The following is an 18,390-nucleotide window of genomic DNA, read 5'->3' as shown; positions in this document are numbered from 1 at the left end:
GATTTGAAATTTTTGAAAAGTTTAGAAAAAATTTATCGGGTAATTTAATTATGAAGTTCTGTTACTTTCTAAATTATTATTTTTGACATTTTTTTTTCGAAATGCCTTTCTTTTAGGTTATAAGGATGCCATTTTCTCCAAGATTGAGATCACGAGATCCTGATCTGTCCCAATCATCCTATCTAGTATTACCAGTGTTGATTGCTCTGGGATTAGCCATGTATTATAAAGAAAGTTTGATTGCAATGCTAACTTTGGCCATAGATCAAGCAAAGGCATCGCAACAGGCTACAGCACATCTAGCTGCTCATGATTCTACTACAGAATCATTTCTGAGTGAACATCCGAAGAAAAAATACAAATCTAGGAAAACTTAACTAGTTTATTTTATGTTTTATGAAAGTATATATGAGGCGTGGAGGGACCAATTGATCTGAGTGCTAAATTCTTTTTTGTAGGGAAATTAAAAAAAAATATCCTATTTTCAAGAAAACAGTAAATTTGTATTTATAAATTGATTACATGTCAAGAAGCTTGAAATTAAACATTATCATTTTTTTTTTGAATAGAAAACATGAAAAGTAATTAATAAAAAAATAAAAATATACAGAAACGATCCTATGTAAACATCTTGTTAACTACAAACCTTGTATATAATGATATAAGTCTAACTGTTTAGGCATTGATAATTTTTACGAAGTACAACTTGTTTTCTTCACTTCACTCAATTACTGCAACGATGGTACCCCTTGACTCTTTAAGCGGTATCACCCCAGGAAGACTTGTAATTTGCGCGGAAATTATGTCCTTAGTCAGTTTGATAACTCGGCAAGTTTCAAACGTTAGTACACTGAAATTTTTCTTGCAATAGACGATTCCTGGGCTGTCTTTTGTTACTTTGAATGAAGCAACCTTAAATGTATCCAAAAATTTAGATGAGGCAGCGTAAAAATCCAAGAATGTTTTTTTTCACATAGGTGCCATTGGCAACAAGAAAAATGTAGAGTAAAAGAAGCATTCTGTTTTTAAGTTACCACTCCAAACTATTAAGATTCTAATGGGGCGGCCCTTAAGGCCTACGCCACTGCGACCCCTTTGGATCTATTGTGGCTCACAACTATTAAGTTGTGTTTTATTGAATTTATGTGTGCTGAATTAATAGCTTGCATTAAACACGATGCAATTTGGTTTCCTCTTCGACCTGATTGTTCCGCGTGCTACACACACACATGAATCCTAAAGTTGCAGCATGACAGCTGACTACTGTGGTACATGCTACTATGGGTGAGTCTGGGCAGTGAAAAGACTTCCTGCAGATTCATAGTATCAATGGTACATGTATCATTTCCGGGTAACATACCTTTTGCAGCGTCAGCTCTAATCACTTTAGCCACAGCATCGACCTTTCGATGGTGTAATTCAACTTCACCCTTAGCTGCTGGGCTACCGTTCAATTCTTGTCCTTTCTTTTAAGATCTAGAGATTGCACGTTTCCCAGTTTGCAATTGGTATTTTTTTCAGATTTCTTTTTTACCGTTTTTCTAGTTTCGTGCGCTTCTCCTTTTAATCTTTTTTCACTTTCCATCTCCCTTTTACGTTTTTTTCTTCGAGCTTTTACTTGGTTTGAAAGCAGATTCATTCATTTTCTTTTATAAAAAGAAGAGCGGAGCGCGCCAATTACAACCAACCAAACGGTGTAACGAAGCCTGAGTAATGAATAAGCTAAGTGACTTAGATCACTTAGCGGGAATACGCGAGCGTGGACATGGAGAAGTTCCAATTTGTTGAACCCCATTGAACTAAATGAAACTCGTTTTTGGAGAGCTAAATCTGTGTGCATTCAATTTGTGGGACATAAATACTTCAGTGTAAAAAGATTTGTTTATTTTAATTTTTAGTACTTAGATCACGCCTCATATATTTATTGTTGTAAAGATATTTGTTGGGGTGATGGGAAATTTGAAGTGATAAACGTTGTTTCTTTTTTTAATTTTGACTAGAACGAAACAAAAAATCGAATAATTATATAGATCTCGGCGCTAATGACCATAGACGGCGATGCGCGAAAAGTATAATAATAATAAATAATTAAAAAAAAAAAAATTGTATCGACCTCGAGTGTAAACCATGGTACATACTACTCTTTAGAACAAAATGTTTATTTTTACCCATTTTTCCCCCATATTTTTGAGTGTGACATCGAATTAATAAAAGTTAATGAAAAACATGATGATTATCATTTGACTCTAGTCAAAAAAAATTAATGTTAATTTTTTAAGTTATAAATTATTTATTAAATAAATTTATTCTAGAATGAACACTTCATTGTGACAGTTTTACACGTAAATTTAGATACAATATTTGTTATTCAAAAATTAAAGAGTTAAAGGTAGAAATTTTGTAAAAAACAAAAGCAAATGTTTAGTGATGGAAGGAAAATGAAATATATAACTTTTAAATAATATAGAATTTATTTTATTTGATTGAATTGATCAATTTAATTGAAAAATGGTAATAATTACATTACATAAAAAGAGATTACTATAAATTAAAAGGAAATATATTAAAGAATTATAAAATTTAATTCCTGTAGCAATTTAAATATCTGGTTAATTTAAGAATGTTTACATGTTTAATTGGAAGTTGTGATTTATGTATTTTTTTTTTAGTAATTACATGTACTATTGTGCCACTGTATTAACATTCATATTCCAATCGTAAAACTAAAACTTAATTTTTCAAATTCAAAGATTCAGTTTAACTGATAAAATTTGTAAATTAATATTATAAACTTCGAACGTAAATAAGAATTTAGGAAAGAAATTTTAAAACTACCTAAAAACCACAGACATTACAGTTAATACTTTCTTATTTATGTAAATATGGGTACCAATCATCTTCAACGACGGGCTGCTGAATATAAAGAAGAACCTTCAAAATAATCATTTCAGATGAAAGCTGAGCCTTACTGGATACGAGCCACCTAAGGGCTGACAGTCCCTAGCAATGGATAAAAGCCCTGGACAAAAAGAACGAACAATTGTACATTAAAACCTCAGATAATTAGAATTTAATTCATACCTATTGTAAGATTGTTGTAATCAATACATTTTTCTGTTAAACTAAAACATTTTTATAACACTTGGCGGTACAACTAAATTAAACCACTTTGCATTTTATCGGATTATGATTTAATTTAGTTTAAAACAAATTATTATTAAAAAGCAATTACATGTAAGATAACTTTTCAATCAAATTAAATAAACATGACTGAAAAAAAGCTTGTTACACACATGTAATTTTTAAAGAGCTTAAAATTTTTTAGTCACGGCAAACTTCCCAAAATACATGACTTTATTGACTATCGTTTTAAGTTGTATGCATTTTTTAATTATATTGAATAATTTGACCATGAAATTCAATTTAAAAAGTGTTCAGTTTCAACCTTAAAAATTCAATTTAGTTAAAAAAAAGAGCTTAGTTCTACTAAAAAATAGAATTATTTGATTGAGAAACGCCACAGCATTCACATGTATGATTGACGTATTTTTGATCAAATCAAAATTTTTTTTACTCAGATTCAAAGTGAAAGATTTAATTTATCTAATGAAAGGTTTGGTTTCTATAAAAATACTACAAATAATTTTCTTATTTTTTTATTGTCTGGAATGTAGATGTGAATGCATATCACCTTAACTTAATCTGTATTAATCTGCTGGATAAAAAGAAGGACCATCGCGGGTTAATTGCAAGCTGTTGATGGGCAGAAAAGGCCCAAAAACGAAGGCATTTTTATAAAATAAAAGTACTATATAGAAACCATGGAATGTTTAATGATAAATATATGTATATCTAATTTTATTTTGAAATATTGTTAATGCAATTTTGATATTGAGTCTATTACAATGGAGCTGAGGCTCGCCTTCTGAAAATAGTGATCGTAATATAAAGCACAATACAAAAAAAAAAAAATATTAAAGCTCGAATTATAAATGCAATAAATTCTCAGAAAAGGGATTATTAGCTCACGTTAAGGGGGTAAAAAAAATCATACCTAGTTTGGGTGAAGAGAGAGCGTCAATTTAAAAAACAACTAATAATTTTATTTGGGGGGGGGGTAAGTCAGGTTTAAATCACCCCTGAATAGAGTAGGTTTTATTTTTATTTTTTTTTGTATTAAAATTAAGTGGAGTAGTAATAATAAATAAAATTACTAAACTTAAGTAATAAAATTACTTAACATTAGTAATAAGATTAAGAGCACTGTGGAATGTGATGGATAACCACTAGAGAGGTTATCGACAATTGTGTCTTACGTTTGTCGGAATTGTATACTATAGTTCAGTGATTAAAATATTTCCCTGCTGGTAAAGAGAGGTGATATTACTTCAGGAGAATTCAACAAGAATTGTGTCCCTCACATTTTTATGATCAAAATAGTCAAGTTAAATATTAAACTTGTATCTCGTTTGTCACACATTTGCTGATCTAATGGCTTACGAATTATTTATTGAATTATTAGATAATCTAACTTGGGTGATCATTTTAGGTAGGTTTCTCCCATTTTAACTTGTTAAGCTACCTTCGGCCAGTATCGTAGAAACTAAAATTTTAATCAAATGCTTGGTTTTTACAAGGAATAAAATAGTTCGCAAGTATATTGACCAATTCTGAAGCTTTAGTAAATTTGGGGCTATCTATATTCACAAAATCTTTTAATTTTCTCTTCCACCTCAATTCTATTTGTAAATTTTTCGCCTAATTACAGTACCTGTAACGTAGCGGTGTAAAAAGAACATAAGCTGTAAACTAAAAAATGTATTCTGGAAATAAATGAACAAAAAACTTGGTTTGAGGACGTGTTGAGACGTTAGTATTTATTAATGGGATTAGGATGCCTTGTCATAACTGGCCATAGATTCTTCATAAATTATTTCTAAATAACTGTTCCTAGATCATTCATTTTTTCCTACGTTACAGATTTACCTTTTTTTAACAACTCTAGGGTCTGCCACTATCAGTAAAACTAACATAGAATTTTAAAAAGTTTGTAAACACTAATCTCGTAATGATCTGTTATCTCCACATAGTTATGATACATCACTGATTTTTTTTTTTTAAGGATATGTTTTGAACTGTTAATATTTTATAGTAAGCTACGAATTTCGAATGGTATTGAGGTAACGTGTTAAAATGTAAAATAAGTATCATTGATCAGCACGTTTAAGCAAAAGTCATGACATAATCGAAACTAAATATGATATGGAAGATGTTGAGCACAATAATATACATAGTATATGGAGCAGCAAATTTAAATTATTATTTATTTTCCTTCGGTTTATTTGTAGAGTAAACAGAATTCAATTCATGCGGCCCTGTAATGCTCAGCTTTCATGTGAAATGATTACCTTAACGGTCCCTTCTTTACATCCAGCACTACGTTTATAAATATTAGATGGTTCTCATTGATTCTATTCTAGAGAATGAAGAAGTCAAGGAAATTACCTACTAATTGGCCTGTGGAATTGTTCTTAAGGTAAATATATTATTTCTTAAGAATATTGCTTTTTGGTTTTACTAAAATTGTAGAAGTACTGTTTTATTTGAATTTTAAACAATTTGCATGGATTATTCTAAAATTCTTTTTACCTTTTTTACCCCCAATAAACTCAATATAAGTGATAAAAAATAAAGTAACATTAAAAAAAGTTAACGCCTCTCAAACAACCTAGATGTAGACATAATCTTTGATAATTGCTGGTAGTATTCTTATAAGGCCTGTAAAAATAGTGTTAAAAAGGCAGTAATGGCCTCATCACACTTTTCATTAGGGCTCTTCTATTTTGTTGAGAAATGCTACATTAGAATAAGTCGTGGCCTTATTCTACAACCAAACTTACTCTTTTATTAGGAAGAACTTTTAGTAGGAAGGAATTTCCTATATGCACAGTTCAGAAGTTTCTCACTAACCTTTTAGCATATTAGCCTACCGACTTAGAATTTAACACAGCATTTTCTAATTTTTTGTGTTTTCTACATCCTTGTCTGGAAACAGTTTATCGTTAAATTTATATCTCTTTAAACTCAGATGGATGGTTCGAATCCATTCTATTCTGTGAAATCTGCCTTCTAATTGGCCTGCGGAAATATTCTTCTGGTAATCTTATCCATTATTTAGTTCAAAGCATTACATCATAAACTTAAATTTGTTTTATGATGATTAATCTTCCTTTTTGTATCGGAATATGTAGTGTTGCCTCTTTCGTAGTAAAATTGTTGAAATAATGTGTATTTTATTGAATTTGAATTGATTTAAATCTTTATATTTTTCGCATTTACGGTCTGCATAGTGCAGTCTTATTCATGCTAGAAAACATTTACTATTAATTTCACGAAATTCATCAGCAATACAGTCTGCTATTTCTACAACAATATATCTTATATTGTGGTAACACTTGTAATAATGGTAGAGCCATTGCTTGAACTGTCGTTTTATTATATTTTTTTTTATTGCTTGCAGTTGATTGTTAATCAGTGCAACGTCCTGTTAAAGCATTCTCATTTAGTTTACTTCTTAAACTTCTATTTTTCATTTAGAAATTAGCTGCAAAGTGGTATTAACTTGGTAGAAAGTATTGAAAGAAGCTATTTTTAAATGCATAGGTCTTTATTTACTCTTATATATTACATTTATATATTTTTACATAAAACATTACTTTTAGGCAAAATATGCACAACAGTTTAGAACATTCGTTTAGATAACAACAAAAAATGCATGACAAATATTTAACTTTATAATACAGTTTGACAGATACCTTGCCAGCTTACAGACCGTAACGCACAACTTTCATCTTTTGGTCCCTTCTTGACATCCAACAGCTCATAAGTTAAGGTGATTCAAATCCGTAATACATTTTGGTCAATAGATAAACAAAGAAATCTACCTTTCTAGATCGCTACTTGGTGAAACTGTTCTTCAGGTACTATTACCTTTTATTTATTGCATCTAATGGAAAATAAACCTTTTCCAATATGAATTAAATCTTCCCCTTTGAATTTGAACTTAGTATAATTCTTGGTAATATTCATGCCACCTGCCAGGCCTGTTAAAAGTAGCTAGCATGAAAATCGTTAAAACACATGTGATATCTCGTAACCAGTGTGTAACCTCCCTCACTCAGTTAGCAATTGTACTGTATTCGGAAACAGTTCGTAGTATTCCAACAATATTATGTTTAACCCTGTAAGGGACTCAACAAACAGTACTAGGATGGACAAAATAAGCAATACATTTTACATTAAGGTAAAACTTGTTCTAAAAAATACCATAATATTCTAAAAAAATATATAATTTTTGTCAAGAAAAGTGAATATATAGAGTGGTTTATTTTGATTGTTGCGGATTGGAACTGCTAAGTGATTTAGTTTAACTGAAAAATAATTGATTGGTTATAACTAATTCGCATTCATTCTATTTCGAATAATAAACCATGTTCTTTGGGTAATTTTATCGATTATTTAATACGATTAAAGTAATGAATCATAAAACTAATTTTTTTTTTTAAATATTTGAATCTTTTCCTTTGTATCTGCAAAAGAAAAGTTTAATATTTTTGTTGATTATTGTTGAATTTTTTTATTTCAATTTGGATTAAATATTTAACATCTAACGTGCATGTTAATTCTGTATCATTTTCCAATTACATAAAGCTATTTTTGAATTCATTATCATTGATTTTCAGATTAAACACTGCTGATACTAGAGTACAGGCTGCAAAACTATTTATCAATGGAAGCCAAGTGAAGAAGACGTAAAACATCTATCCATGAAACATTTTGTCAGGAATCAATGAATAAAACAAGTAAGTAGATATTATATGTAATATGCATGTTCATTTGTAGCTAATGCATGCAAACTGCTCGAGAGCAACGACTAATTTAGCCGTTAGTAAAACTGTTTAGTGTTCATCATTGGCCTTAGTCGTGATTAGCTTATAATTTTTTAATTCATTTTCATAGAAATAATTCCATAATAATAATGTTCGTAGATTATGTGTGTTATTTTATTTTTCCAATCAAATTAATTTTATTCTAAAGGAATAAGTGTGTTTTATGGAAATTTATTTCATTATCATTGAATGAAAAGATTTAGGTTTTTTAAAAAAAAGTCAATTCTTTAGGTTAATTACAGTCTTCTTTATTTAACTTATATAATCTACATCAACTTGTTACAGATGTTTTTCTCTAGCTGGTAAAACTCACTAAACATTTTAATTGTTTAAATTACAATAAATAATGCTTTTCAGAATCAATGCTGGTGATACCCAGAGTACTGGCTGCAAGACTGTTTATTAATGGAAGCCCAAGTGAAAAAGACGTGAAACATCAATCTCAACATTCATTGGTTGGGAATCTATAAAAAAAAATAAGTGGTTATTGTACGTAATATGCATGTTTTTATCAAAATTAAAAAATTGCATGTTAAAAAAAAGTGTAATTTTGTTGATAAAAAGTCTTAAAAAATTATTTAATTTATTTTTATATTTTTATAATTAATTAATATGAAAAAGTAAAAATAAAACGTAAAAAATTAATAATATTTTATTAATATTTCAAATCTGATGAAGAAAATGCGAAAAAATAAAAATGATAACCTAACAGGAAGGTTACAGGGTCTAGAGAGTGGTAGAAGTAAAAAAGAAAACCTTGAGAGAAGGTTAAAAATGGCTGGCAGAGTCGTGAGAGTGTGCAAGAGCAACTGATCAGCTGGACGATGTGGTGGGCACTGGCGATCAGGTGAGTTGACTGCCGCCATCTTGCTCTGGGAGGCTATATAACTAAGTTCGTTGGAAGGGTGGGGCAGGGTGGGGAGAACCGTCGAAGCGACAACATCTCCCCACTACGTCTGTATCACTCAAGATCATGATTACTTTGAAGAGAGAGGTGATGAATGTTAGACTAGACTAGATAAAGATATGTTTGGAGCGACGAGCGATATACCCCCCTTCATCACTCAAGTCGTACTGAATGAAAATGGCTCTTGCACCTGTATTTATAGTGTTACCAGGCGGCCATTTTTAAAACAGCTGTTCTGTATAAAGTCCAGTAAGTGCTGCTACCTAGTGGCTACTTCTGGAACTATTCTCCCAACTGCCTGATAAGTGGCGCCCTCTGACGGATGTTTTTAGAACTAATTTTTGTTTTTTTCCTTAATTTCTTTTACTTTTTAAGTTTCTCTGTTAGTTTTAAACGTTTTTTAGGAATTATGTTTGTATTTTATTGTCTATATGTATATTTTTCGTATAATAGAATGTAAAATATGAAGTCTATGTAAAAAAAAAAAGGTAGCAAATAAATATAAATAAATAATTCTTTATTTCTCTTTTTTTTTGTCACTTTTAACCTTTTTTAGCACTTCTTTTTGCATTTTATTAATTGAAATATGTATTTTTTTGTCATATAATTGAATATGTAAAAGAATAGAGATGCAAATAAATATTTTTTTTAAAAAATCAAAGGTTTTTTTCATTCTCCTACTAGATCATTTTTTTCTTTATATAAAAGTAAAAAATTCAAATAAATTTTAAGATTGCAACATAAACATGCATATTACATATAACTAAATAATAACTTTTTGTTGGCTTTCATTCAGTTTTACAAAAATTAAAACGTTATTTATTCTAACTCAAAGGAAAAGAGAATTTATCAAGAAAATACGATTAGTTTATGTTGCAATACTTAGAACGTATAAAATAATAGATAAGACTACCTGAAAAACAATCCCACACAGACAGAGAGGTAAGTAGAGATTTCCTTGACTTCTTCATTCTCCAGAATAGGTTTAATGAGAATCTCCTAATGTTTTCGGGTGCTGGATGAGAAGTAGGGTCCATAGAGATAATCATTTCCAAATGAAAGCTGAGTATTACTAGGCTGCTACTTGGTGAGGTAGGGTGGGGAGAATAGTTGCTTTCCGACCGTGAAAGCGACATCTCTCTAACCAATGACTTTCTGGGAGAGAGGTGATGAATGTTAGACTAGATGGCAAGATATGTTGGAGTGACGAGCGATCTACTCAAGTCGTACTGAAGAAAATTTGCTCGTGTTGGCGTATATATAGGGAGACTACATCACTGCTATCTGGTGGCAAATATTTAAGTTTCCTTTTGTATTTCATTAATTTATATATACATTTCTTTAATAATACATTATAAAAACTATGTCTGTGTAAAAATAAGACGTAAATAAATATATATATTTTAACTTAAAGGTTTTTGTTAATGATAAAACCTAATCCTCTAAATAATAATCATTAAGACCAGATAGAAAAATCTCGAGTGAAAGTGGTATTAATTACTCTATTGTCGAATCTTTCACAATTTAACAGTCATTTAATGAAAACACAAATAAAATAGTTACTAATTGGTTAGGTCACTTTGTTGAAAGAAAAGTTAATTTTACGTACTGAATAAGTAAGTCATGAAGACGCAAAATAGAGATGAAACTGACACTTTTCTAACAAGATACTTCAAATCTATTGAAATAGTTTATTTTCAAAGATTTAACAAATAAAATGGCAATTAACATATTTGCAGTTATTTACGTCGTATATAAAAATGAATTCTAATAATATAAACACAATAAAAGGTTTTAGTAAGGGTATTTACTACCCAACAATATAACAATGCAATGTTCACTCACCTAGAAATATATGCCATCATTTTGTTTGATGTTTGTTGAAAATGTAGACCTTCGTAATGTAGAAGACGTCAGTGGTAACATGGAAAGGAAGATTGAACCCCAGAACGGATTTTTCACAAGCTAAAATTAACCAATCTAAATTACTTGAAAAAATAGAAAAGAATACATATTTGAAATACAACAGTGAATAGATATCATAGACACAAGCGATTTGAAAAGATAGATATAATGAAAATATAGAAATTGACATGCCCACACCATCTAGCGGCAGAGTTAGAAACTATATAACAATTTACAGTTCACAATTATTCCGCTAGATAGTGATCTAGGTATTATTTTGTCATTTTTAGCTTTTTAACTAAGAATAATATTATGCTCTTGTCATAGATAAAAGTTTTTTCTGTTAAAAAGAATTTAACTTATATTATCACGTTTGTTGGCAATCATAGAAAGGAGTAGAGCTTCAGTAATAATAAGTCTTAAGAACTAATGAGAAATAAATATTTTCTTACTTAATTCTCCAAAAGCCTGTCACCTCCGTCATTTCTATTCGAGGTAAGTAGAGATTTCCTTGACATTCAATCTCCAGAATAGGTTTAAAGAATATCACCTAATATTTTCGGTTTGCTGGATGTGAAGAAGGGTCCATGGATTGCCAGATGAAAGCTGAGCATTATTAGGCTGCAACTTGGTGGAGTAGGGTGAGGAGAATAGTTGCTTTCCGACCGCCGAAGCGACATCTCTCTAACCATTACACTACATCATGATTTTTTGGGACAGTATTGGCTTTTTCTATCTGAAAATCGTTATTATTCAATGAAATAAAGCGTTCATAAGAGTTAATCTTGAATTGAAAAGAGTTCAATTCATTGATACTACAAATTTAAAGTGAACCATTTTTAAATATGCATTTTTATATAGTTTTAGAGCGCAAAATACTAAGACTGTAACAAAAATAAGTATGAAATAGATTTTTTTTTTAAAACTAAACGTTTTTCTTTATTCTCCTGCTAAGTAATACTTCTTTCATTAAGTCAAAAGATCATATAATAAACAATGTTTGTGATAGAAACATGCAGATTACAAATACCTAAACAATACAGTTTAGTTTTTTAGAAATTTATTCAAAATAAAAGTTGCTTGTAGATACTCACTCATCGAAGATGATCTCTTCACTGGATCGAAGTTTCTCAACGTCTTCTTAATTTTAAGTTCTCCATTTGATCAGGTTTGATGAACAGAAAATACTCCTAGTATTGGCTCAATCTGAAAATTATCATTATTCAATGAAATGAGTGTTTATACTCTTATAAAACTCTTTAATCTTGAATTACAAGTGTTCAATACTACGCATTAAACCTCAACCGTTTTTAAAGATACAGTTCTAACTCAAAGGAATAAAAGGAGTATATATTTCCGAAGAATTCACAGTGATTTATCATTAATTAAACTCTAATATCACTTTTCAATTATTTTTATGAAAATAGATAAAAAAAATATTTAGTTTTATTTGATGATTTAAGATACAGACTTAAGAAGAAAATTTAAATAAATGCTTAAATGTTTTAAACAGGTCATTCTTTTAGAATCTTATAACTAATAATAAATTTTGAAAAACCTAAACCTGGTTATTTAATGAAAATGAAATACTTCCAAAAAACACATGATTTATGATTAAGATTAATTTATTTGAAAAATCCATCACGGTTATCATCTTTTAATAAAATTTCTAGTTCTATAACCTATTTTTTTTTTTTTTTCATCTAAATGAAAGAAAAAATGTTAAGCACGACTAATATAGTTCAATTTCAATGGACAAATATTCATAATTCACATGCACTTTGACGTTTAATTTTATCAATCAAATTAATAACTACTTTCAACAAAAATTAAAACCATAAACATTATTTATTCGGTTTAAAAGGGAAACACTAGTTGTCAGAAAAGGTTTTAGTTCATAAGTACTAGGAATACTAGAAAGTTTAGGTAATACTTAGAATGTATGAAATAATAGATAAGATTACCTGAAAAACCAATGCCAAAAAAAGCAGAGAGGTAAGTAGATTTTCTTGATATTTTCATTCTCCAGAATAGATGAAACTTGATGAGAATCATGTAATATTATCGGCGGGCTGTTGGATGTAAAGAAGGGTCCATAGATGTGTAATCACTTACAGTTGAAAGCTGAGCATTACTAGACACCATCATGTCAAAGTGTTAAAAAGCACTAAATACATAGAAAGCTCCTGACCATAGTTTCTCTCACGTATTGCAGCAGGATATTAACAAAATATAATCACACTTATAGTTTCAAATAAACTACTTTCAAATAAAAACTATAGTTTAAATCTTTTAAACGGACCAGTCTTTTAGAATGTACTTGTAGCATTGTAAAACATGGTGACGGTAAATTATTTGAACTTGAATTACTCCTAGGTGCAACATTACTTTTTATGAAACTTGTTCTGGTCAAGTTACACTAATTGCCATAAATTTAAATCATTTGTTCATTTAGTTTGTTACTACCAAAATAAACTAAATTTCATTTTCATTTCATGAAAAAAGTACGATTTTGTTAAATTTATTTACAAAAGCTATAGAAATACGAATAACATCTCTAACTATTGATAAAATATTATTCGTAAAAAATAAATAAATGTGACTGAAATCAAACTAAAGCACTGATATGTAAATTAAATTTTTTTTTTTTAAGAAACCTAAACCCGATTATTCAATAAACACGAACTATATACATGTAAGATATTTAATTGTAATTTCCACCCCCGTCTTTCTGCGCATGCTCGTAGCTTCGAGTGACGAGTGGGTAGGAAAAAAAGGACAGGTTAGGATTGAAAAGAGTGAAGTGAATTATCGGCTTTGAGTGTCGTTTCTCTTTTCTTTTTCAGAGAAACTCAGTCTAGTTGTAATTCAACACGCATTATAAAACGGTCGCATTATAAAACGACACTTCTACGAACCAAGAATGGATAAATTAAAATTTGAGTTTGTGGTCAAATCTGTAGAGGACCCAAAAACAAACATTATCTGTATCACCACTATTTCTACAATTGGTGAACAGATTTTCATAATTCCTGAGCACTTGCAACCATCAAAATTGCATCAAGCAATTATAAAAACTAATACTTTCCAAAAAATAAAAAATACCTTACAAAAAAGACACGATAAAAGACAGGTATGGATTTCGGTGTCAGAAGAAATAAAAGAAACATACAATAAACTCAGAGTGGTCAATATGGAGAGATAATTTTTACAAAACCTATGCAGACAAAGGATGGGCACCCATCAGGTATGCACTTTCATTCAAATATATACAGGGCTCTTTATTAGAATATGCTTTAAAAAAAGAGAGACTTTTATTAGAAATAAATAAATCAATAGATAAACCTACCTTAATTGATCTTATTGCTACGGGGCTACCAAATTTTATATCTGATAAAATAGATAGAGATGTCTTAAAGGAAACTAGTGATTTATTCAATAACATCAGAGGTTTAGAACATTTAATAAATATAAAGAATCCAAAAAACAAGGTAGTTACAGGTTCCAGAAATAAAATTCAAACAAATTTTGAAATAAAGGAAAGACACAATCCATGCAGAATTTGTGAAAAAGAAAACAAAGGCATTCGTTACCATCCTGAATCCCAATGTTGGTTTAAAAACAAAAATAAGTAGTGGTTACAAGGAGATCAAAAGAAAAAGGTTAACAATGCTGAACTAGATGTAGAATTAAATGAAATGATTCCAAAAAACTGGTAGTTCCGCCATTAATCAGAGTAAAATTATTACTAAATGATGCAATAGAAACTTTTGGTATTTACGATTCAGGATCAAACGTCTCTTTAATAAATTCCAAATTATTATGCTTCAAAAATAAACCAGTTACAAGAAAATACAATATAAATCTAAAAACGATTAATGGCATGAAAAATTCTTTAGGAAGAGTGACACTTAAAATAAAAATTTTTGATATTGAAAAAAATGTACATGTTTTTGTGATAAACGATAAACACTTTGAGTATGACTTTTTAATTGGACTAGATTGTATAGAAAAATTCCATCTAATTCAAAATGAACGATTAGAAATTACCCAAGCTAAAAACTCCATAGAGGAAGACAATAGAGAAATAAGGCCTAAAAATAAAGACAAGACTCCTGGTTTTTCAAGACAAACCTTTAAGCAAAAACAAAACATCACCAAAGATACTTTCGACAAAACTAAAATAAAGATAAATAATGAATATCAAATTAACTTCAATGAGCATATAAAAGTAACAAACTTTGATATTTCAGTAAACCATCTAGATCTCCAGCAACAGCTTGACATAGATAAATTAATATTCAAATATAAATCACTTTTTGCCAAAGATAAATATGATGTAGGCACTGTAAAAGGTTATGAAGCTCATATCGATCTATTAATAGATAAATACTGCTGTAAAAGACCATACAGGTGCACTCTTGAGGATAAAAAGGAAATAGAACAACAAATAGCGAAATTATTACAGAAAAATTTAATAGAAGAGTCATACAGTCCTTTTGCTGCCCCGGTAACATTGGCCTATAAGAAGGAAGACGGAAAAAGAACTAGATTATGCATAGACTTCCGCGATTTAAATAAAATAGTAGTTCCTCAGCCACAACCTTTCCCACTAATCGAGGATTTACTGATAAAAACAGGAGATTGTAAATTCTTTTCTACATTGGATATAAACTCAGCATTCTGGTCAATCCCCTTGAAAATTGAAGACAAACAAAAAACCGCATTTGTTACTCAAGAAGGGCATTTTCAGTGGACCTGTTTACCTTTTGGATTAAAAACCTCACCGGCAATTTTTCAGAGAATTTTAAGTAGCATCATAAGGAAAAATAAACTATCAGACTTTACTGTAAATTACATAGATGATATTCTGGTTTTTTCTAAAACATTTTCACAACATATAACACACTTATCATTATTACTGGAAGCAATTTCGAAAGAAGGCTTTAGATTGAAATTTTCTAAGTGTAACTTTGCACAAGATTCCGTAAAATACTTAGGCCATATAATTAAAAATAATACAATTACTCCACTGAAGGATAATTTAATTGCCATTAAAAATTTTCCCGTTCCAACAACACAAAAGAATGTCCGACAATTTTTAGGAAAGATAAATTTTTATGGGAAATATGTGCCAAATATATCACTTACATTAGATCCTTTGCATAATTTATTAAGAAAAGGGCAAAAATTTATTTGGTCAGAAAAATGTCAGGAATCCTTTAACAAAATAAAAACATTACTTTGTTTAAAACCTATTTTAACAATCTTTAATCCTGATTTACCAATATATATTTATACGGATGCAAGTATTCAAGGCATAGGAGCAGTATTGAAACAACCACAACCAAATGGAGAAGAAAAACCATGCGCATACTTTTCAAGAAAATTAAATGATACTCAGAAAAAAAAAAAGGCCATCTATTTGGAATGTCTAGCAATAAAAGAGTCTATAAAATACTGGCAGCACTGGCTGATAGGAAAAAAATTTAAAGTATTCTCTGATCACAAGCCCCTTGAAACAATGAATATAAAGGCTAGAACGGATGAAGAACTAGGAGATCTAGCATACTATCTGTCTCAATTTAATTTTGAAATAATATATTCACCGGGAAAATACAATCTAGAAGCTGACTGTTTGAGCAGAAACCCCGTATTAGAGCCACATGAAAGTCAAGAGGAAAGTTTAAAAATAGTTAATTTAATAAAACTAGAAGACATCAAACATGATCAACGGAAAAACGGCGATGTACAAAAAAACAAAAATAAATTAAAATTACAGAATGAAATATATTATAAAAAGATGGGAAAGAAGGAAAAGATTGTACTTTCAGAGGAGTTTAGTAAATCTCTAATAAAAAATGTTCATGATCTTTATTGCCATATAGGAATAAAACAAATAAAAAACAAAATTAATCCATTCTATACAGCAAAAAACTTGACAAATAATATACAAATTATCTGTGAGAACTGTGAAACTTGCATAAAAAACAAATCAAGAGGAAAATATAACTTTGGATTAATGTCTCACTTAGGACCTGCTACTTACCCGTTTGAAATAATATCCATCGATACCTTGGGCGGATTTGGAGGCTCACGTTCTACAAAGACATATTTACATCTGCTTGTGGATCACTTTACGAGGTACGCCTACATTTTAACTTCAAAAACTCAAAGTTCAAGTGATTTTATTAAACTAGTTCAAAAAGTTTCGCAAGAGAATAAAATTGGCATGATTCTATCAGATCAATATCCTGGTATAAATTCAAAAGAATTTAAAAGGTTTTTAGATAGAGAAGGTATACCCATTATCTTCACTGCAGTTAATGCACCATTCTCAAATGGCTTAAACGAAAGACTTAATCAAACACTAGTCAATAAAATTAGATGTAAGATAAATGAAAAAAAGAAAAAACTAGCCTGGACGACCGTAGCACATAAGTGCGTCAAAAGATATAATGAAACAGAGCATACGGTAACAGGATTTTCCCCTAAATATTTACTTGAAGGAAAAAATATTAATATTTTGCCAGAGGAATTAAAACAACAATCACTCCATAACGACTTGGTTCGCGACAGAAAACTGGCCTTAGAAAATTCAATAAAATCCCACAATTACAATAAACAACATTTTGATAGAAACAGAAGAACATTTAAATTAAACGCAGGAGACTTAGTATATGTTGAAAACGGAAATAAGTTAAACAGGAAAAAATTAGATGAATTAAGAATTGGGCCATATAAGATCTTAGAAAAAATTTCCAACTCCATATACAGGATAGATACGGGACATAAGAAACCAGAGTCAAACCTTTTCCACATTACAAAACTCGTTCCACTTCCAGAACTTCTTCACGAACCATGATTCTTTCCAGAGAGAGAGAGAAAAAAAGATAAACTTGGAAATTATGATTCTTCGTTAAGGGGGGGGAGATGTAAGATATTTAATTGTAATTTCCACCCCCGTCTTTCTGCGCATGCTCGTAGCTTCGAGTGACGAGTGGGTAGGAAAAAAAGGACAGGTTAGGATTGAAAAGAGTGAAGTGAATTATCGGCTTTGAGTGTCGTTTCTCTTTTCTTTTTCAGAGAAACTCAGTCTAGTTATAATTCAACACGCATTATAAAACGGTCGCATTATATACATATATTTCGAAAAGACACACATATCAAATATCATTAAGATTAATTTGAATGAAAAAAAAACTTCACTTTTATAATCTTCTAATATCTAATATCGTCTAATTCTTTCATGAAAATGAATTTTTAAAAAAATGCGTAGATCAACTAAAAATAGTCCAATTGAAAAAATATTCAGAATTCACATGCACGTTCAATTTTTCAATCAAATTAAAACCTACCTTCAACAAAAATTAAAACTTATTAAAGTACCTGAACAACAGTTCCACAAGCTGAGGTAGATTTCCTTGACGTCTTTATAATACAGAATAGAGATGATGAGATAGAATGTACTTGTAGCATTGTAAAACATGGTGACAGTAAATTATTTGAACTTGAATTACTCCTAAGTGCAACATTACTTTTTATGAAACTTGTTCTGGTCAAGTTACACTAATTGCCAGTAATTTAAATCTTTCAGTAAAGAAAGGTAAAGGTAATCATTTGCAGGTG

The 18,390-nt window shown here is 29.8% G+C and overlaps 1 protein-coding gene and 1 long non-coding RNA gene across 5 annotated transcripts in view; one reads left to right on the top strand and one right to left on the bottom strand.

Moving 5' to 3' along the window:
* Positions 1-8,999, top strand: part of LOC141455008 (BOS complex subunit NOMO3) — a 20,743-nt gene extending 11,744 nt beyond the window's left edge. Inside the window, exons 19-21 of one of the 2 annotated variants that reach the window (XM_074129804.1) lie at positions 5,481-5,536; positions 7,743-7,862; positions 8,307-8,999. In XM_074129804.1, the coding sequence (XP_073985905.1) occupies positions 5,481-5,536; positions 7,743-7,815 (129 nt within the window). In that variant the 3' untranslated portion in view covers positions 7,816-7,862; positions 8,307-8,999. Of the gene's footprint in view, positions 1-116; positions 4,578-5,480; positions 5,537-7,742; positions 7,863-8,306 lie in introns of those variants that run through there. The other variant, XM_074129803.1, reaches the window with a different exon arrangement.
* On the bottom strand, positions 8,367-18,390 carry LOC141455015 (uncharacterized). 3 transcript variants are annotated; one of them, XR_012459088.1, is made up of 7 exons: positions 18,151-18,390; positions 12,726-12,895; positions 11,856-11,967; positions 11,214-11,497; positions 10,702-10,821; positions 9,770-10,140; positions 8,367-8,413 (listed from the first exon to the last, which is right to left on the bottom strand). It is a non-coding gene; the product is annotated as an uncharacterized lncRNA (long non-coding RNA). The 3 variants fall into 3 exon arrangements; XR_012459089.1 differs by lacking the exon at positions 18,151-18,390 and having other exon boundaries at positions 11,852-11,967; positions 12,726-12,868; XR_012459090.1 differs by lacking the exon at positions 18,151-18,390 and having other exon boundaries at positions 10,702-10,844; positions 12,726-12,868.

Source organism: Rhodnius prolixus, unplaced genomic scaffold, assembly GCF_049639745.1.
Source record: "Rhodnius prolixus isolate KJV_2025 unplaced genomic scaffold, Rpr scaffold_15, whole genome shotgun sequence".
Lineage (NCBI taxonomy): Eukaryota > Metazoa > Arthropoda > Insecta > Hemiptera > Reduviidae > Rhodnius > Rhodnius prolixus.
This window is presented reverse-complemented; position numbering and strand designations above follow the sequence as displayed.